The sequence below is a fragment of the Diabrotica undecimpunctata genome, chromosome 1 (assembly GCF_040954645.1).
Source record: "Diabrotica undecimpunctata isolate CICGRU chromosome 1, icDiaUnde3, whole genome shotgun sequence".
Classification (NCBI taxonomy): Eukaryota; Metazoa; Arthropoda; class Insecta; order Coleoptera; family Chrysomelidae; genus Diabrotica; species Diabrotica undecimpunctata.
In genome coordinates this window covers 40,247,394-40,269,866 of record NC_092803.1, presented here as the reverse complement: position 1 = coordinate 40,269,866, position 22,473 = coordinate 40,247,394, and the positions used below count along the sequence as shown (strand labels likewise).

General features: G+C 33.2%; 1 protein-coding gene across 2 annotated transcripts in view; it reads left to right on the top strand.

Annotated features, from left to right (window-relative positions):
- Nucleotides 1-20,844, top strand: part of LOC140438710 (uncharacterized) — a 298,866-nt gene extending 278,022 nt beyond the window's left edge. For both annotated transcript variants that reach the window (XM_072528359.1, XM_072528357.1), the window contains one exon: nt 20,620-20,844. In XM_072528359.1, the coding sequence (XP_072384460.1) occupies nt 20,620-20,670 (51 nt within the window). In that variant the 3' untranslated portion in view covers nt 20,671-20,844. The remainder of the gene's footprint in view (nt 1-20,619) is intronic.
- Nucleotides 20,845-22,473: the final 1,629 nt, after the last annotated feature.

Genomic DNA, 22,473 nt, shown 5'->3' with positions numbered 1-22,473 from the left:
AATATTGCGGTTACCATAACTGCTGAATAAAATCAAACAAATATGTCATTTATTTAAATATGCTAAAAAAATTTAAATTTTTATTCTTATAGTTGTAAGTATTAAAATATTCACTTTGTTTACATATAATAATTAATTATTCTAATAATTCTAATAAATTTACAGTTTTCTCCTGAAGAAGTCACAAAATAGTGACGAAATATTGAGACTGAACAAATAGAGTTTTATTTATTTCCTGACCGATTACTGATACTATAATTCAATATTTAAAACAGTACGGTCGAAAAATAATTTGAAATATATATATATATATATATATATATATATATATATATATATATATATATATATATATATATATATATATATATATATATATATATATATATTATATAGAAATGCATATATATCTAAATTTTAAATGAATATTTTAATATTATTTTTGCATATTTGTGCATATTCGGCCTATTTTAAAATGCATATTGTATGCATATGTTAGACATTTTTAGTGCATATTTTCATGTCTCTAATAATAAGGAAATTGGATTATCTCAAATCTACAAGCAATTAATGTGTATCAAATTATCTACTACTTGTTACCTACTTCCCACAATAAACTAATATATTAACCTTTAACAAGCTATTACGATATGCAAATCTGATCCCATCTTCGGGGAATCCTTTCCCCTTTGGTTACTTTTGTTGATGTCGATGCATGTAGGACAAACTACAAATTATTTCGTGATACGAAAATTATGCTGAAGACTTCACACAACTTTGTTCCTCGAGAGACGTCCCTTACCGCAGTTCCTTTATTTGAGGCTGCAAAGTTTTGGTCTATTATTTAAGAGGATAAACCAAAAAGGGCTTTAGATAAAAAGTTAAAGAAAGAGTTTGAAGTTTTCTCCAAAGATTTTTAAAGTTTGTTTAATGCACAATCTACAAACATTTTTGTGAATTTGTGAAACTGTCAACCTATTTGTATTAAATAACACGACAAAGAGCAAAGATTATGGAATCAAATGTATGTCTTTATAGATATTGTCACTGGTCTTTATTCCAAGTCCGAGATTCGTAAAATTTTACTTTTTCTTTAAGATTTTGTGCAATCCTAGGATAGTGTCATGCTGTTCATGCTATACATAATCTCTCTATTTCTCTCTCTCTTTCTCTTCAGGCCTGACCCCCCGCTCTAATTTTGAGTCAGCTTGAGTTTTGAGTTTTCCTGCTGCGAGGTTCCAATAAAGTCACAAAGGTTCCATCTATCTAATTAGCCTTCTTCGGTGTCCTCCCCAATTCTCTGTCTAGAGCCCAGGTGCTTCTTGATATCATCTGCCCATCTCATTTGGGTTCTTCCTCTACTTCGTTTATATTCCTACGGTCTCTAACTTATAAGAATTTTGTTCCATCGGTCTTCTTTTTGTCTTATGTTGTGTCCGGCAAATCTCCATTTAAAGTTTGCAACTTCTTGTCTAACATCCCTTACTTTTGTTTTCTATCTCATCCACTCGTTTCTCTTTTTATCCATTAGTATTATGTGCAACATTTGTCTTTCCATTACTCTTTGGGTTTTTATGATTTTGTCCATGTTTGCTATTTTAAATGTCCACGTTTGGAAACCATAAGTGAGAACAGGGAGTACGCATTGATTGCATACTTTGGTCTTAAGCTGCTGTGAATATCTTTTGTTTTTAAGAATGTAGCTTAGTTTGCCAAACGCCGCCCTTGCCGCCCATCACAAAGTTTCATCCAATAGATAATCGATTGGTTCTTGTTTACTAATTTATCCATAACTATCATGTAATCTTTTAGAGTATACAGTCATTATTGTAATTGAAGGGCAAACTCTGTATCCCCAAAGTCACTGTAGAAGAAGCTGTGGCCTGGAAACAAGTATTTCATTGTTATTTTACCGGATGTAGTTTCAGTACTGATTTTAGTACAACATAAGATTATATTTGTTGTTTTTATTAGTGTTGTTTTTTCTTTTTCTTTTTACATTCTTTTTTGCTTCTTCTGAGATGTAACATGAGAGACAGCTTCCAACCTCCTTATAACGTAATACCAGAGTCACATTCTACCTTAACAAAGCAGTATTAGCAAGTAAAGCAGGTTTTTCAAACGCAAAAAGAAAGAATCTATCTAAACTACCCCTAATTATAGGCATAGACAGACCTTGGAGCCTTCCACACACACACACACACACACACACACACACAGACACACACACACACACACACACACACACACACACACACGCGCGCAGTGATCAACCCTGCCCCTAGGAACATGTGTAAACCAATGTAAGAATGGGATCCACATGTCCGAAGATCAAACCGGTCACACTTCGCTAGTCGAAGTGGTACCTATCTGACCCCCAGGCTTTTCCACCACCCCTCCACATCGTGTGACTTACGTGAGGAGGCTTATGATCTGAAATTTACTTAAGATGCCCTGGGTAATAGGGCATCCTCGGTTTTTAGTGAATGTGGTTATGCCACCTAACTGTAGGGGTAGCCACATCTAGGCTTTTCTCCCTATTTACTTTACTGACTCTATTGATTTTACTCTACTTTACGTCGGGACTTGAGTCCCTAAAAAAAGAAAAAAGAGTGTTCCGACCATAGGGCCATCAGCCTGAGCTGATGACTCTATGTCCGGAAAAGAGTGTGTGCTCGGTCACTCAGCCGCCGATTTGGCAAAATAAATTTTGTTCTTCTCGCCGGCTGAGCACCCGAGAGAGGTCCGGCCACCAAGCCCATGTATGCCGCACATGACCTCAGTGCTCGGATTTCGCGAGTAGATCTTTCATTCGATCTGCCTTAAGGGCCTAGTCCGCGGAGCGGTATATAGAAGGCCTGACGGGCCCCTTCTATATTTGCTGTATAAGGTAAATTTACGTTAAACGGTTTAATGAAAAGTATGAATATATCAATATAAATTTACGTTATTTAATCAGAAAACACATTTTTTTTTGTGGACTTCCTTGTGGCTTCGGGACTATAAAATGCCTGGGCAACAATTCTTTCCTTTTTCCTTAATCCTATTTGTGTGCGTGTATTGGGGTGTGTATTCTCAAGTGTATAATGCTCTCACACACCCCGGTGTATTAGAGCCTTCCATGGATGGGTCATGTCATGACCATAAATATAGCTGTATGCTGTATGAAAGCGTTCTCGACAAAGACTGATTAACAACATCAAAAGGTACCTCCAGGAACTCAATGTTACTGCACCATTGGAAAGAGCTGTAATAAACGACAAAACGTGGTTAGGCATATGCAAGGAGGCTAAATTTCTTAAAGGGTTTTACGGCCATCGGAAGTAAGTATTTACTGATTTTGTTAAATCAAGTTTATTGTAGTGTGAAAACTTTATTTTGACTTTTTTTTTAAAGTTTTTCTTATTTTAAATCCCATACATTAATAAAAACTTTTCGTTTCAATATTTTAATTAACATTTCTATACATTATTGTAAATTAGTTAAGAGTAAAACGGGTCATAAATAAAAAATGATATAATATTTCAAATTACGGAATATTAAACTATATAGAATGGCATCTTATTGCCTCTTTAAATATTTTATTAGTATAATCTCGCTGATATTATAATCTTAATGGACATCGTCATAACCCAGATAATCATTTACTGTTAGCATCTCAAATGACTGGTAGCATTTCACGTTCTTATGCTAATTATATAGTTTTTATCAGTTCGATTTGTAAATTTCTGTTCACATTAATAAATTCAAACTGTAGCAATTGCAAAAAGAGAACGCCGATAATTCGCGTGTGGTATGCTTTCTCCACAATTACTTTGTCGCCTTAAACGATAGTTGGTTCGAGATAATTTTGCATTTTTCACTTACAGATTAACCGCTTATTTTACTGATATTTACTAGTTAATGGTAATTAGATTCTATTCAACGAGAAATGCTAACACTTGACAAAAAATAATTCCAAAAATGTTTCTACATGTTTTAAGCACCCGACTTTAAAAAACAGAAAATTAAGTAGTGCTTATTTCAATAAATAAAACAAATGACCAATCATAACTATTTTTTACCCTCGGTTAGTCTGGTACTTAGGTCTGTTGGGATTGGTAGACCTAACTATCTGAAATGTTTTAAATGCTTTAAAATTATATTAAAAATTGTATGTTTGTTTTATTAAATAAAACAATGCACTATTAAAAACATTATATATTTCTAAATAAACAAATAAATAACAATATCTAATTAATGGGTAGCATTATGTGCGGCTTGTCAATAACGATGTTTTTACCTGTGTTGCTCTGCTGGAAAGGTTCCTCGAGTGCTTACCGACATAAACCTCCATATTTAACGTGTAAAAACATCTAGCATTTACCAATGCCAAAATTTTGAAGCCAAACTTGGCCGGCTTATTCGGAATATATTGGCGAAAAGAGCATTTTTCCGCTCGGCACGAGTTTCGATGTCATTAAAACGTAGAAAGGCTAAGAGAAATCGAAATCTACCTGGTTTCCATGGCCTTTTCAAAAATCATAACTCCTGTGTCATCAGCTGCCCAAAGGTCGTCGAAATTTTGTCGAAATCAGAACGATAAAAACCAACTTAATAAAGAAGGCCAAATAAAGAACGTAATTCTTGACGATTTATTGTATTCCGAGTATGCTAAGGACTTTTCTTAAATCTTCTTGTTGGTGTAAATTACAATTTCACTGATCGTATTATCAGTTATAAAATACTTCCAGCACTCTATAGGTGACTTACTCTATTTTGTGGTCGAACGCATGGCAAACGTGTTACAATATTTTGTCTACGTGTCTCGATTTTAGGACGAGTTCTTATTGGAGTTTTGTACGACTTGGTCTTATTGTCTTTTCCAAGGTAATGCGCATTCAGTTCAGAATCCAGTTCATTTTCTCCGGCTTCTAATAGGTCAGTTTCAAATTCAGAATCATCCGCTTCAGATCCTGAGCTTATTATATCAGCATCAGAGCCACATTCTTCATGAAGAGCTAAAAGCCTAGCTTATTCTTTTTTCAATCTTCCATTTTATACGTGTAATATAATTTTTGGTAAATCAGTAATAAATAATAGAAAAACAGTAAAAGAGTAAGGGCCATATTCACCAACAACAAATAAATCTACAAATAGTTGTTCGAATAATAAGGCTATTTGTAGTTGGTGAAATGAAATGGATGGAATTTATTCTACGCATAAAGTTAATCTTCGAATAGCGGTTTATTTGTTGTTGGTGAAAACGGACCTAGGTTTTGTTTAATTTATTAATACATATTATACCAAATAAGTTAATAAATTACTCAAAAGTCCAAAAAAATAAACTTACCAGTCACAAAAAAAAATATCTTTTGTTTGGTCTGATGGAGTTTAAGAACAACCCAGGCGTTGCTCGATGGTTAAAATTGCACTGATGACTACGGATGTCTCGACTCAACGCTTTTTTTGGCTTAGACTTATCGTCATACAGCCAGGAACATACTCTTTTCGCCTAGAGACCTACCAAGGCATTGATTTATATACTCGTAAAACCCAACAACACTAGGTCACGGAGATGAGGAAGTTATACAAATGGTTTAAAACAAAGGTAACACGATTAACTAAATAATTTTTAGAGAATTATAATGATAATTTGCTGTCTTTTAAAAGTTTAATTAAAGAGTTGTAAATATCTACAGACCTAAGTGATAATAAATATAGTATGTTCCAAGGAGCCACTATTTTATATTTAAAAAAATCATTTATAAGTTTCAATACTGTATTTTTAGAACAACCAAATAATATATGATCTAAATCACTTTCCTCTCCATAATGCTCACATTTGTTATCATCCAAAATCTGTATTTTAAATAAGTGTTTTGGATAACATGCGTGCTCGAATCGTATTCTAATAATGGAAGTTATGTGCCTCCTGGAAGCTCTACAAGACTTGTACCAAGGAAATTTGGGAATATCTGGCTGAATTAACGTGTATCTATTTTGATTCACAAAAGAGTATTCCGTCCACTGGTAGCTCCACTCTCAAAGCAATGTTGACTTGCAAGAAATAATACTATCAAAAAGCGTTACTTTATTTAGAATACCAGTGTCGGTTGAAATGCTTTCTTTACCAATAGATTTTAACACTGCTAAGGAGTCAAAGAAAATTATAATATGTGCAAAATAAACTTTAGCTACATATAATAAAGCTTCATATATTGCAATAGCCTCTGCTGTATAAATCGAAGTCTCCGGGTTTAGTTTGAATTTTTTCCCAATGGTATAAAAAAAGCACCTCCGGTTACATCTGGTGATTTAGACGCTTCTGTATATAGAACTATTGCCTCTTTGTAATTACTCGTTATAGATAGAACAATATTTTTATTTAAATATATGTTTTTACTATAATTTGGTACAATAATATCTGTATGTTAAAAGAAAGAAGAGTAGTTTTTGAATATGTAGTTCGTTCTATCTATATTTTTTAAAAGTGCTATATTTTGACTATACGCTTTGCAAAGTAAGGGAGATTTCTTTTTTTGTCTATTTATTTGTCAGATCATGGCAATTCAAAGTCACTATCTTTTCGTATAGAGATGAGTTCAATGAGTATACTTTCACTAAGTTTTTTTTTACAAAAACTTCGTTTTATATTTAAAGGAGGTTCCAAGGCTTCCAAATGTAGAACTTGTACTGGAGTGGATCTCATGGCTCCTAAACATATTCGTTAGGTTGAGTTCTGTAAAACGTTGATTTTGTTTAGTAGTACATTAGTTGCTGATCCATACAAAACACTTCTGTAATCCAAAATAGATCGTAGGTAAGCTTTGTCTAATAATAAACTTACTTCAACATCTGATCTCCTAGTTTTATTAATTGATTTAAGAAAGTTTAATCCCTTATTGCAGCTGTTCAACATGTCATCAATATCTATCGATCAATATGTATCTTCCAGGTCAATTTCTGGTCGAGAATAATTGCCAGATATTCAATTATGTTTTTAAAGGAAAATTAGTGCCCACCTAAATTGATTGTACTGGCATTAGGAAAGTTATGTCTGGTAAATAAACAAACTTGTGAATTACTGCAAGATAATTCGAAACCATTTTCTATAAACCATTTTTGATGAAATTCATACACCTTATTCAGGTTTTCAATGGATTGCTGATATTTTTTGTGTTCTGTTTACAAACAGAAATCGTCAGCATATTAAACAATATTAAATGCAATATTAGTAATAGTGATGTTGTGTAGATCTGCTGTGTAAATGTTATACAAAATAGGACTCAAACGGAGCCCTGAGGTAATCCTTTGTTATTAAGTCTAGGTCCTATAAGAGTATGATTGTTTTTTAAATAAATTACCACGCTAGTGATTGGAGTAGGTACATATAAATGGCGCTAAGATGTTTAAATTAATGGGTCTATGAGGTCCCACTAGACTAACGCAGGGTTAATTGAAATATTATGTTTATATGGGATTAAGCTGCAATTCATTGTAATGAAATTTTGCCTACAACTCTGCAACTCTGTCCTATAACCTGAATACTAAATGGTACTTCCCTGGTTCCAAGGTTATTGCGTAACCCACTGCGGAACTGTAATAGATCCGATGGCGGATGTAGAAAAAATGACTTGGTTTGCAATTTATCACGTAAAAATTGTGCTGTGTAAATGTCGCCCGAATATGGAGAACTCAAAAGAAAATCAATTACCTGATAGAAAGATGAGGACAAAGTCAATTTGAGTAATAGGATTATTTATTAATCATCTTTTTTTACTTGGTAAAAAAACTTTTGTATTTATATTCAAAAAATCATAGTTTAACTCTTATTTGATGCTACACTTTTAAAAAATCTTAAACAACAAATTAACAAACAACTTTGGGGAACGAGGTTCACGGTGGGCACCAGATACCTTGGAGATTATCGCCGTCATAATAATCGTGTTCAGAAACCTCGAAAACCCCCCAAGTAATGACTTACGACCGATTTTAAATGAAAATAACTGGTTATGCACGTGGGTCGTCCAACATTTTGTCCCGCGGGACAAGACATGATGTGGGACGGGACAGCGTTTTTTGCTGTGGGACGGAACGCGGGACAGGATACGGGATGAGACTGCCGTTTTGTCGTCCCACATGTCCCGCAAATACTTCACTTTTATTGTTATCGGAATTATTTGGTAATTAAATTTATACAAATATCTGTATTACGTTTGCAACTTAAAAATATTTATAGAAATTACAAGGTTTTCTTTTGTAATAATTCATATTAATGAAACACGATCAATAAATTTAGATTAATAGAAAATTTTATGTTTTTTTTTTATAATTTTATGTCAAATGTTTTTGACAATTCTTTTTGATTCATTGGGATATACGCCTGCTATATAAAAAATTGTTTTGGTTTAGATCTTTCTAATAAACCGTCACCGATACCACAACGAAACAACCAATATATTGATAATATTGGATCAGCCAAAACAACCATCACTATATAACAATAAAACCGATTGGGGAGTATTCAGAGCAAACATAAATCATTTAGCCACTTTAAATCAGCCGTTAAAAAATGTACTTGAAATAGAAACTGAGGCTGAAAAGTTGACCAAGATTATATAGGAGACTTGCTACCCCACACTATGAAACGCGTCAAGAAAAAAATGAAATATCCACAAAATTGCTGCGAAAAGACACTTGAGGATGCAATGGCAACAAGCTGGAATCCAAGAAAATGAAAAAAAAATTAAAAAAGCCACCAAAGAATTGAAAGAGCTAATCATAGCAGAACAAAATTAGGTAATCCAATATTACCTGGAAAGCCTTACCCCTACAAAGGCCATAGATAATTCGCTGTGGAAAGCAATGAACAAATCAAAAAGGTCTTACTTGCCTAATCCACCAATCAAAAATGATAGCATCTGGGCCAGAAATGATAAAAAAAATCTAAAACTTTTGGCAAATATCTGAAAAAAGTCTTCATGCCCTTCGCTTTAGAACTATCTGCTGAAGAAGAATACGAAATTACCGATTATCCGGACGAACTCTTCCAATAACAATTGCCTCATAACAAGTTCACTATTAAAGAAGTCAAACAAACAATTATGGAAATGTTAATGTTTGACCAATGGCACAAGAATGGCACAAGCAATTGATGCTGTTATAAATCGAAACATGGCGTGTCAAACTGCTGCTTCAAATGATGCTGTTCCTCGTGCCACTTTACAACGTCGCATACGTAAATACCAAGCCAATCAAGACATGTCTTGTGCCGTTAAAAAAGGCATGGGATTCTTCAAACCGGTATTTACACCAGAGCAGGAATTGGAGTTGGTTGGCTATATTCAAGATATGGAAAATCGCCTTTTTGGGCTTACAAAGAGACCTTCGAAAAGTTGCATATCAGTTAGCAGAACGAAACAAAATTTCCCATAACTTTAATCATACCACCAAAATGGCGGGGGAAGATTGGTTGTCTGCTTTCCTTAAAAGGCATGATGTTCTATCTTTGAGGCAACTTCTGCAGCACGCGCTATGGGGTTTAACAAAATTTCAGTAAATAGGTTCTTTGAACTTCTAACTACGACTATTGAGAAATACCAGATAACGGCAGATCGATTATTTAATGTTGATGAGACTGGCATAACCACTGTTGCCAAAAGTCTCAATAAAATTATCGCAACCAAAAAGAAAAAGCAAGTTGGGTCTTTGTCGTCCGCAGAGAGAGGGAAGATGCTTACTGTAGAAATATGTATGGGTGCAGATGGTTCATTCATGCCTCCACTTTTTATTTTTCCAAGGAAACGAATGAAGCCGGAACTGTTAGATGGCGCACCACCAGGGTCTTGGGCTGAGTGTAATGATTCAGGCTGGATGCAAGGTGATTTGTTTGTTAAATGGTTTAAAAAATTCGTAGCATGGTCAAGAGCTTCAAAAGAAAATATTGTGTTATTATTGTTAGATGGCCATTTTACGCACACAAAAAATTTAAAACTTATTGACCTTGCAAGACAGCATGGTGTAGTTCTGTTGTGTTTTCCACCTCATTGTACCCATAAACTCCAGCCACTAGATGTAAGCTTCATGAAACCATTAAGTGTCTATTACGCTGACGAAATAAAAAATTGGTTAAGGTTGAATCCAGGTCGAGTAGTTACTCACTACAAAGTGACTGAACTTTTTGGAAAGGCGTTTATTCGAGCGGAAACAATGTCAATAGCTATAAATAGTTTTAAAGCTACCGGGATATGGCCACCTAACCCAAATATTTTTGTGGATGCTGATTTTGTGGCAGCGGATACTACAAATATAGAACAGTCGCAAAATGCTGGAATTATGGAGCCTCGACAGAACACGCCACCTTCACAAAGCATAAGGCACTCTCCACAACCTGGACCGCCAAACAGATCACCTTCTTCAGACTTACCTTCCCAAAACATAAGGCACTCCCCACAGCCTGGGATGTCAAACAGATTGCCTTTTCACGATTTACCTTATCAAAACGATAAGCCAACTAAATTTGTGTTTGCTTCTCCACAGCTAATTTTACCCATTCCAAAGACTACAAAGAAACAAAGGCAGACAAGAAATCAGGGAAAGACAGTTTTTTTAACAGAATCGCCCTACAAGAACGAGCTCATGGAGTCAACTCAAATTAAAGCGGCTAGAAATTCTAACGCTGAATCTAAAAAACGAAAAGTGTTTAAGAATGATGAGGATGAAAAAGAAAACAAAACAGAAAACGTAAACACAAAAAAAGAAGCCAAAAGGTCTAAAACCAATGTGAAAAATCAAAAAACTGTTGAAGATGACTCGGAAAGTGACGTTTCCGATGTACATTGTCTATACTGTGGATACTTATACTTGCAATCAACTGAAGGGTGGGTAAGTTGTTGTGTATGCGAAAAATGGGCTCATTGCTCCTGTGCTGGAGAAGAGGACGATGACGATGAGTGTAAATATATTTGTGAACAGTGCCAGAAATAAGCAAAACTTTTCTTAAATGCTGTGCTCATTGTGCCCCATACCCGGGGCATAATGGTTTTTTGTTAACTTAACATTTTATATTATTTTTTTTTTATTGTTAAGTGAGTTTTAGGTTAAAATTTTATTTTGTAATAAAAAATAATAAATATGTAACTATATAGAACTAAAATAATTTCCATATTACCACGAACAAGATCAAAATTACCCAATGTCCTTAGGGTGCTCATTATGCCCCGGCTTCCCCAACAATATTTTTTTGCATTAGTTGTTTTAATTCAGAGTAAAAAAGCATAAAATTACTAAACATAAACTACAATTCATTTAGAAAATATAATTTAAGTTAGATTTGCAGGACGCGGGACGTCCCGCGGGACAAAAGACAAAAGACGTTATCATATTCGTGTTCAGCGACCTTGAAAACCACTGTGACCGTGAGTAACAGAATTAAACTATCCACAATAAAATTATCCTTTTATTTTCTAAGTTGTAATTTTTTCACTTTCTATGTACTTTGGAAACGCATTTTCTTATGCACAAAATACAATTTCCATTTTACCATCATAAATTTTAGTCACAAACTTTCCTGGCCCGAATAGAATTCAAAAAATTGCACAGCGATTCATCTAGCTGTGGAAAATTGGTAGGTTTAGTGCTTCGTTTCCTCGCCTATACTATTAGTTTATGTTAACATTTCGAGCTTACTTCTTACTCTTTTATTATCAAAATCAATTACTGAACCTGCGATGTAAAAAACAGAGTAATTACGGTAATTAAAAATACATAAATCAACTGAATGATTAATATACAAACTCAAGCTTTTTCATCAATGTTCCAAATATATGAAAGTAAATTTTTTGACTTATTATTTGGTAATTTTAAAATCAAAGTACGGAATAAATGAAAAGTTCAGAAAAAATAAACACAATCTGTGTTTTTTTGCTAACGGAAGTATTTTTTAACCATTATCGAGAAAAAATATACAAAAACAAGTATCAATTCAATTTGCAAAGGTATATAGGCATAGAATGAGTTTGTTTTATTATTTGGAAAGCAGCATTTCATTATAAAAATGTTTGTTAGAAAAACATCTTGATATGAAGATAAACTGATTTAATTTTTTTTTAATATACTTCAGAGTATGGTGTGCTCAAGTTAATTTCTCCTGAAACAAACAATTAATATTTTGTTTATACCTCTTATCTTCCATATTTTTATTTATTTGATACTCAAATACTTTCAAATACAGTCAACTCCTGTTTATCTGCGACTCTGTAGAAGTTTTTTTAATAATAATGAAAAGCGAAAGGCTCTAATACCTGAAGGATAAATTGACGTATTTGCTGGTAGCAAACTTGTTAGGTGTATTATACGATAGATAACATATTTTTGTATTAAAATTTGTCGCATAGGACATTGCTGCGTTTATAACCATTCCAAAAATAAAATGTTGAATACGCCAAAAAAGTAGTTCCCCTTTGTAAATACATAGAAAAATTCACTGAATCTAATTTTATATAAAGTCTATTTAGCAAAAAATGGCGTATTATACGTTTTACCTTTCAAGCGTCGATTATACGACGACCAAAGACGAGCAAATAGTCGGAAATACGTATTTAAGGTTGCCTTCCATCGATATACCTATTTTGTTTTTAGTTTTTCTGTTTTGCAAAACATACCATTACAATTACTTAAGGACCACCCTGTATACATATACAGGGTGGTCCTTAAGTAATTGTACAAACAGAAACCGTAGATTCTGGACTTAAGTATTATGATTTAAGCCAACTTGCTTCAATAAAATGTTGATATTAAGAAAGATACAGGGTGTTAACGTGGAAATTTAAAATTTTTATTTTCGCTATAACTTTTATATTTGTAATTATTTTTGGACAAAAATTTACAGTTGGATGCTTTTGAGTAGGATAAATTATAATTTTATACATAATTTAATGTAACTAATAGAGGGCGTCACATATGCCACATGTGTGACATAAATTTGCGCTTAAATTTTTTGATCTTTAAGTTAGCTCTATTTGTGTTAAAAAGTATTTAAAAAAAGTAGTAAAAGATACATTCATTTTACAAAAAATAGGTATACTTCTTAGTAACCTGAAAATATAACCGTTTTCGAGATAATCGCATTTTTTAAGTCATCTGCATAATAATTTTTAGTTTGATTTTGTGCGGTAAAGCACTGAATACCTGTAGATAAGCATAATTTATAGTTTATTCCTATTAAAACAACCCAAATATGATAATGTAACATAACAAAATGCTTTGTTATGGGTGCTGTCTTATTGGAGAAAAGATCTACATCTTCTTCTTTAGGTGCCGTATCCGTATTCAGACGTTGTCATCAATGTCATCATGTTTACAATTTCCCTTTTCTATCGCTTCTAGTTTCTATAATGACGTTGTATTACTTTTTCTCTATTGTAAAATGCTAAAAACCCAAAATATGTGGTTTATGCAAGATGGTACACCACTACATTCTAGAGAGAAGGCAGTTAGAACATACTTAAATACAACTTTTCTGAACGTTGGATTGGTCGTGGTAGTCATATTCCTTGGCAATGTGGTGATATATTGATATAATTGTTTAATTCATAAAAAATCCGAAAAGAATACTTATTATTCATTACGTAAATTTTTTATCCATTTTTATTAGGACAAACAGAAACTAGAGCGCAGGTATTGAATAACACATATGTATCTTGTTTTATTATACTTTTGCTACGAATCTAACCTTAAAGACTCAGCATTTTTACAAAAACATCATCGTTGGCCTAATAACCGATATTGTCATAAATATAGTAAATACACAGGCAATTTAGTTCAGAATAATATTAGTTCGTTAGTAAATCATAATAGTCCATTTGTTCGAGATGTAATTATAGTTACTCGTAAGCTGTAACGTAATCATATAAATAAGTAATGTCATCGATAGGTTATTCCGTGTTCATATAAGTAACCAATGAACGAGATACATCACAGTTTAATACATTATTTAACCTCTGCGACAAATAAGATGCAGTTCCATAGTATACCATAAGATTTGGATATATATTTAAAAGAATATATTCATCCATTATACATTATAGCCACCACGTATCCCAGAATTTAATCCGCTTGATTTTGGTGTATGGGGCGCATTAAAACAACGTGTCTATAAGAATCCATAAACATTCGCAACCAACTATTGGAATAAATAAATACTGCAGCAGTTTCTTTAGAACCAATGATGCTATTTAATATGAGATGATCTTTTATGGAATATATTGACAAATGAATTAAAGAAAATGGTGGTCATATCGAACACTTACTTTGACAAAATTTATGTTATTTAGTTTAACTATTTCTTAATTTGGGTTGTAAACAAAATATTTTGATTATGACTCTAATTTAACATAAAACGTAAAATGCTTTATGTAAAATCCTATTATTACTTATCATGCTGATATATTTATTTTATTCAATATTTCGTTAACTATTAACTTTAGTTAAAGGTAATTTATACCAAAATTCAGAAGTATTAATGTTTTGTCTATTTTTCTTCGTTGCCTGGAGTAATTGCCTTAAATCAGAATTATGCAGCTGATATGTAAAATGCGATTATCTCGAAAACTGTTAAGTTTTATAGTACTCCTACCCCATAGGGCTTTTAAATAAACTCATTTTCTATTCTCCTTTTCCTTCGCAATTTTCTAACAATCAAAATTTTTATAACAATGAGGTCCGGCAATTGACATTGACAAGCAGCACAACAGTAATGCCATCTAAAATAACTTATGGTTCCTTACCATACATTCCAGTTCTGACACCTAAGCTAATGAACATTTTTAAAAATGTTAATGGCTTAGAAATTATAACTAAGAATTTGAAAACGGTATCGAAGTTATACACAAAGACAAAAGATCCTTTCACAATACAGGAGTCATCGAATGTTGTTTATTCTATACCGTGCCCAATTGCAACAACGCATACATTAGAGAATCATCTAGTAGTTTCCACAATAGGGTGATCTCACATCGTAGTGACATAAAAACCAACAAAATAAATGCATGTGCACTCACAGAACATGCAATAGCTCAAAAAATGAGTTCAACTTCGAGGATTTCTGTATTTCGGCAAAGGAAAAAAACCATGCAAAACGTGTTTTCTTGGAAATGTGTTACATAAAATCTAGTACATCATGCATAAATAAAAAGTCTGACATAGATAAATTAAGCAACATCTATTGTTATATACTAGAAAAACATCAAAAATAAAATAAATATTTTACCTATACATATTCTTGTATGCATAACTGTTTGCATACCATTAAGACAGGTTTATTAGTGTAATAATTAAAAATAAAAACTGCGCAATATTGGCCTCTGTTTCTTGAAAATAAATACAATATAAGAACAATTAATTACATTATAATCACATTGTTTTTTCTTTATGTTCTCTATGTATCAGAGTTAAAACACACTATCAAAAGATGTCATGAAATTAACTAAGTTTTACTATCCTGACCAAACATTTTTAGAATGTATTATCCATTATTAATTTTATATTTGTGTTGTTAATGTTGAGTATCAAAGTTTATTTTAAATAAACATTTTTTTATCTATATTACAGTGTCTTAACATCTCGCCCAACCTTCTGACTGCAGCCCTAATAAACTGGTGGTTTTGTATATATATATATATATATATATATATATATATTATATATATATATATATATATATATATATATACATATATATATATAGTATATATATATATATACATATATATATATATATATATATATATATATATATAAATATATATATATATATATATATATATATATATATATATATATATATATATATATATATGAACTATAATTTGCGCCTTCTGATGCATACCAACTACGATATGTCTACTAAGTACTTCTAAAAAAAATTCTTGAATTAAGATTCTTATTTCTATTTTTTCCTTTATTAAAGTTTTGCTGGAGATTTGCAATATATAATCAATTCGTGATTAACTACATAGGTAAGTACTTTATCATTACGAACACCTAGTTATGTGAACTAAATTCCTAGTATTTTCTGTGACATTCGGATCCTTTTAGACTCATTATCGCCTGCAAGTAAGGACAAAGGTAAAATAATCCAGTATGCTGGTAACTACTATTGCGTCTAGTTCATTAGGGGAAATCTGATGTGCAACAATAATTGGGGCGGATTTTCAAGGGTAACAGCTAAGTTTCTACAGTGGGTTTATTTTCATCTTACACTGAAAATAAAACTTGGTTTTATTTTTAAATTTTAAGTATGCAAAAAGTAGTCAGTAACTAGGCTAGTTCAAAATTATTCAACATAAACTTGTATAGGTATACTAAATAAAATATTTTATTTATTAATTTCCACAAGGAAACCAAGTTCCTGTATTTGGATGTATACATATATTAAAAAATTTTTTGAATAAAATCCTTTATAAAAAGGTATATAAAAACCCAGTTGGGCTATATTGAATTGATAAAACGTTTTCGGAATAAGTATTCCATCATCAGTGTCTAGTTAAAACATGGATGTAGCCACTAATATGTGGGTAAAAACCCTTTAAAAATTATTAAATGAAATTTAGTTTACATTATGTCTAATTTACAGTTAAGATGTTAAGTCACCGTTGGATTGGTAACATGGCGACATATGACTCTACATTAAGTTGCAAGTCCTGAGACGGTATGTCTATGAGGACTTTGTCAAGAGTTGCTTTGTCGTTACGTATTCTATTATTATATATGCTCACCTTTATTTTTCGTAAAATTTTCATCACCGTTGTTCTCATTTTTCTTTTTATTTTTGATGTTTCGGGTCCTGTTTCAGGAGTATATGTCAGTATGGATCTGACGCAAGTCTTTCCGTCTTAATTTCGGATTATTTTTTGTGGTCGAGCATTTATTTTTCCATATTATGTCCCGTAAACTAATATTCTTGCGGTTGGTTTGATCTGATGATTCACATTATTCATTATATTTCTTCTGCTCAATGTGTCTATTCCTTAACATCTGAATTATAATGTGCATATTTATTACCAACTTGCATCGTATCAGATCATTGATTCTAACCATCATTTTCAGTTATGAGGATAGCACCATCTGTATATCAGAATATTTTTAGGCATCGGTTGTTATCCTAATATCCTACATTAATTTCGTTTACACTTTTAATTTTTTAGTCCAATGTTATTTTAAAGAGGCATGTGCAAGGCTATCTCCCCTAATGCTGGATAGACACCTCTATTTCTTTTCTCCAATGACGCTACAGCCTAAATCGAGCATTGGCCTCCTCCAAAATTATGCTTTTAACCTTGCCGGTCTCGCGTTGATCTTCTCGAGGTTCTTACGCCTAGCAAATGTTGCGCGTCCGCTGCCACTTGATCCTCTCACTTTTTCCATGGCCGGCTTTGGGTCTTGCTCCCTGAATTTTATTATCTAGGCTCTTTTTCTCAATCTTCTTGTCTCTATTTTCACTACATGACCAGCTCATCATCGAAGTTTAACGAATTCTGAGATCGGTGCCTCTTCGCATAGTTGGTAAAGAGCATGGTTGTACCTGGATCTCCATACTCCGTTTTCGTTAATAAGTCCAAATATCTTTCTAAGGACTTTTCGTATAAAGACTTCCAGCTTTCGTCATCACCCATATCTCGCATCCATAATATACTATTGGTCTGATAATAGTCTTGTACACTCTGATTTTCGATCTCCAGTGAGTGTTTTTGGAGTGGAACACATGGGAGAGTAAAAAGTAAGCTTTGTTTCCCTTTACTATTCTTCTTTGAATTTCTAGTTCTTCTGTTCCATCTGTATTTAATGTAACTCCCAGATATGCGAAACTTCTACAGTTTCAATATCGTCCTCTAATTCAACTGTGCGTCTGTTTCCCCTAGTTTTTGCCTATGTTAGTTTTTTTGTCTTTTGAATACTTATTTCTAGTCCAGTCTCTTCTGCCTTTGTTTTTAATTGTGAATATATTTCTGCCGTCTCTTCTGTTCTACGAGACATAATGCTAATGTCATCGGCGACAATCCGTGTTGATTTATTTGGTAGGAGATTACCTCTGATCACATATTTAGGTTGTCAGGTCTGGTTATATAGTGTCGGTGCCAGCCCGTCTCCTTGTTTTAATCCTTTGACTATTGAAAATTTTTTAGTGAGCTCATTTTCTACTCTGACAGTTGCTGTTGATGAGTCCATTGTTGCTTTTACTAATCGAATGTATTTTTGGGCGATGTTAAAGCTATGCAAGATTTGATATAACTTTATATTTATTATTATAATTTTTTTGATATAACTGAATATGTTTTGGACGTCAACGTCGTATTTTCACGATTCGTTTAGAATTTGTTTCTGTGCTGGATAGACACCATTTTGTTTTAATTTCTATTTTATTAATATTATTAAGTTGCTTTATTAGGTTTATATGATACTTAGTGACACTGCTTTGGCTTAATTCGTCGATTAAATATTCAAACTTCACCTGTCAAATACTTGTTTTAGACCAAAACTGAAAAATATACGAATCATTTATACATCGACTCATTGAACTCTATGAATTTCCATATTAGTTAGCGAGTTGGCATATTATGAATATGGCATCTGGCATCTATTATGGATTTATTTGTACAAAATCTTTCTGTTCTTCGTCGATTCCTACCTTGGCACTTCGATATTATGCTTTTTCTATATTGGTATAGTATTGTTAGTTTTCCAGTATTTAAAATTTTTTCGTATAGCTATATTAGTTCGTTTCAATTTGCGGTGTTCCATACTTAAGCAGTTCATTTGAATATTACTTATACCAGGAGACTTTCAGTTCTTCAATTTTTGTGGTTATAAAGGCTGTTTTTAAGAGGTAGAAAAATGTAAGTTAGTGACACTTTTTTAACTGACGGACATTTTGACAGCTGTCAAGTGATTTATGTTAAGTTTGGTTTGGCATTTCAGCATACTTCAGACTTGACGCCTAAACAACTCTTTCATGTTGTATAAATTTATTTTGAAATTGTGGTTTTGTTCGAAATATGTTTCGAATCAAATCAGTTTATCTGACATCGTACACAGCAGTTGTCCATCGACTGTATGAAAGATTTTGCGGAAAGATATTGCTTTGCGTGCTTACAAAATTAAACTCAGACAAGAATTAAAGGTACATCATCACTTAGCAAGGCGTAGATTCGTAGATTCGGTAAGTGGGTCCAAAACGAGATTGCCGTTGATTCCAATTTTCACAAGTTAAGTTTTTTTAGCAACGAAGCTCACTTTTGTGTAAATGGCTACGTCAATAAACAAAACTACCCTATTGGAGTTAAGATAATCTTCAAGTGTATGTTGAGAAACTATTACATCCAGAAAAACTGACTGCTTGGTGTGCGTTATAGTCTGGTGGATTCAATGGACCATACTTCTTCAAAACGATGCTGTCCAGAATGTTACAGTCAATGATGACCGCTATAGAGCAGTGATTACTGACTTTTTCTGTCAGAGCTGTCATTTCAACAAGATGGTGAAACATGTCACACAGCTAGTGCCACAATTAATTTATTGAAAGAAACTTTTGGTAAAACCGCATAGTTTTACGTTTCGGACCGTGAGTTGGCCTCCAAGATGGTGCGATTTAACACTGTTAGACTATTTTATGTATGAATATGTGAAGATGCTAGTCTACGCCGATAAGTATGAAACGATTGACCACTTGGAGGGCAACATTCGCCACGTTATTGTCGCCGATATACGCGTTTATATGGCAGAAATCATATTTTAATTATAATGCCAAAAGATTATCTTTCGAATAAAGTCAATTTTATGTCAATTTAAAACATCGTCTTTGTTTTATTCCAATTCAAAGTTCTATACCCCTAAAAAAACACCTTTTACTTCTTCTAGTTATTGTTTTTCTCTTGTTCGTATGGATATTGTTGTCTACGTAGTTGTAGTGCCTTACTAAAACTGTTGTGTATGTAGTTGTATTGCTGTATTGCTTAATTTTTCAAAATTAGAGTGACACGTCGTCGACACGTCAAAGTCCAAGTCAAAGTCTGTGTCATATCTAAGACATATGTGCAATATATATAACAGAGATGATAGATTTTCGATTTATTTGTCATTATTCGTTTCGTTGTTATGATCACATTGATTTTTGAAGCATTTTCCATTATTTCCTAATTTATAGCATTTATGACTAAATTCTCGTCGACTGGTTTCTTTTTCTTTTGTACCATATTCTAGATCTTCTTCTGATCTTCGTATTGATATTGTCCCGTTTTCACCAAGAAGTTTTTCCAGTATGTTTTTTTTTTAATTATTTAATTACGATAATTGTTCAATTTATCACTCTTTTGTAAACTTCATATTATGTTTTGCTCTATATGTAACCTTTTTTCTTTTCCTTTGCCAGTTCCTTGATTTCTGTGGTAAACAGTAGTTTATTATTTCTTCTCTTTTTTATTGTTCTTCGCCAAATCTTCATTAAACTTAATTTGAAGGATATTTTTCAGGTTTTTTAAACTTATGAGAGAAATAACAGTTTATCTCTCTAAGGAATACTGTATGTTATTTGTTTTTGAAACTTTATATTTATTATACTAACACATTTCTCTTTTGTTTCAGTACCAGCAGAGCGAGCAGGACGTAGGGGATTGGCTACCAGCTAGAAGATGAGACGACACGCAAGCATTTCCACTGATTCTTCGTTTTTTGTCAACCCACCCTAGTAGACAATCATTTTAAGTTTGGTTGTTTTTCGTGTTCCTCAGTGTCATTGATTCCCGCAGATTTCCCTGTTATTCTTGCTAAAAGTTATTTAGTCCGAAATAAAGCATCCGTGTGGCCTAAGCGTGGTTTTATTTTCCTTTTATAAAATTAACACTAGAAAAGATCATATGATATTTATTGATTGATTGATGATTTTTATCATTTATCATTTAACCTATAATATAATCCATTTATTAACACAGTATTAAACTCGCTAGTTGAGTTATCAATAATACACGATTTACTGACAACACAATTCCAATTATTGTAAAATAGTTGCAAGATCGACAAGTCAGAAATATAGGGGTTAAAAGTTATACTTAAAGTGACATAGAAATCCGAACACCCAGTTTAAATGATTTTATTTCAATAAAATTTGGTGTAATTTATTTATCTTACTGAAAAAATCCAAAGTTGAGATCCAAATTTGGCGGATTGTGGTTCTTGACATTCTTTACGATTGGTTACGATGCGTAGAGTACGGAAACCTGTACGATTTCGTCAATTTAGTGAGTTTGATAGGGGCCGTATAATGGGACTTCGGGAAGCTGAACTTTCTTTTCGGGAAGTTGCAGTTAGAGTGCAAAGAAGTGTAGACACCGTGGTTAGGTGTTGTCAGGCATGGCTTCAAGAAGGCCGTACGCAAAGAGCAAGGGGCACTGGACGCCGCGCCGCCGTAGAACAACAGACCGTGAAGATCGCCGCCTAAGATTATTGGCCTTAAGAGACCGTTTCTCCACTACCAGTTCCATTACAAATGAATGGTTTGCATAATACGGAAGATCTATTGACATGCGAAGTGTTTACCGACGAATGAGAAGTTTTGGCCTGTTTTCATACCGACCGCACTGGGTCCTCCCTTTAACTCCAGAACACCGCCGTGATCGCCTTCAGTGGTGCAGAGAACGGTCACTCTGGAATCAGGAATGGAACAGTATTGTCTTTAGTGACGAGTCTCGATTTTGTTTACGCATGCACGATGGTCGAGCGAGGGTTAGAAGGCGACGTGGTGGAAGGAGGAATCCACAGTTTTTTGTTGAAAGACATGTTTATCACACTGTTGGAGTTATGGTTTGGGGTGCTATAGCTTATGGTTCCAGGTCACCTTTAATCTTCATCAGAGGTAACATGAACGCGCAGCGTTATATCCAAGAAGTTCTAGAACCCCACCTTTTACCCTATCTTGGCACCCTGGCAAATCCAACTTTCCAACAAGATAATGCCCGACCACATGTTGCAAGAGTCACAATATACTTCTTTCAACATAATGATGTCACATTATTAGCATGGCCACCAAGATCTCCCGATTTATCCCCAATTTAGCACGTGTGGGATATGATGTGTAGGAGATTGCTCAATTTGCAACGTCCTCCTTAGACTCTACAAGCACTTCGAGAGGAGTTGGTGTTGCCTGGAATGAGATACCACAAGAGGACATTGACCACCTGATCAGAAGCATGCCCAGGCGCGTTGGAGAATGCGTAACACATCGGGGTGCATCCACACATTATTAAAGGTAAAAGGGCTTTAAAGCAATGCAATCATTTTGAAATTTTAATTATTTACTTATTATGCTTCATTAAGTACTTATACAAAATTTTATTAAAATAAAATCATTTAAACTGGGTGTTCGGATTTCTATGTCACTTAGTATAGATTTATTTCTGACCCGTATTATTTACAAGAACAATACATAATAATAGTAGTCAT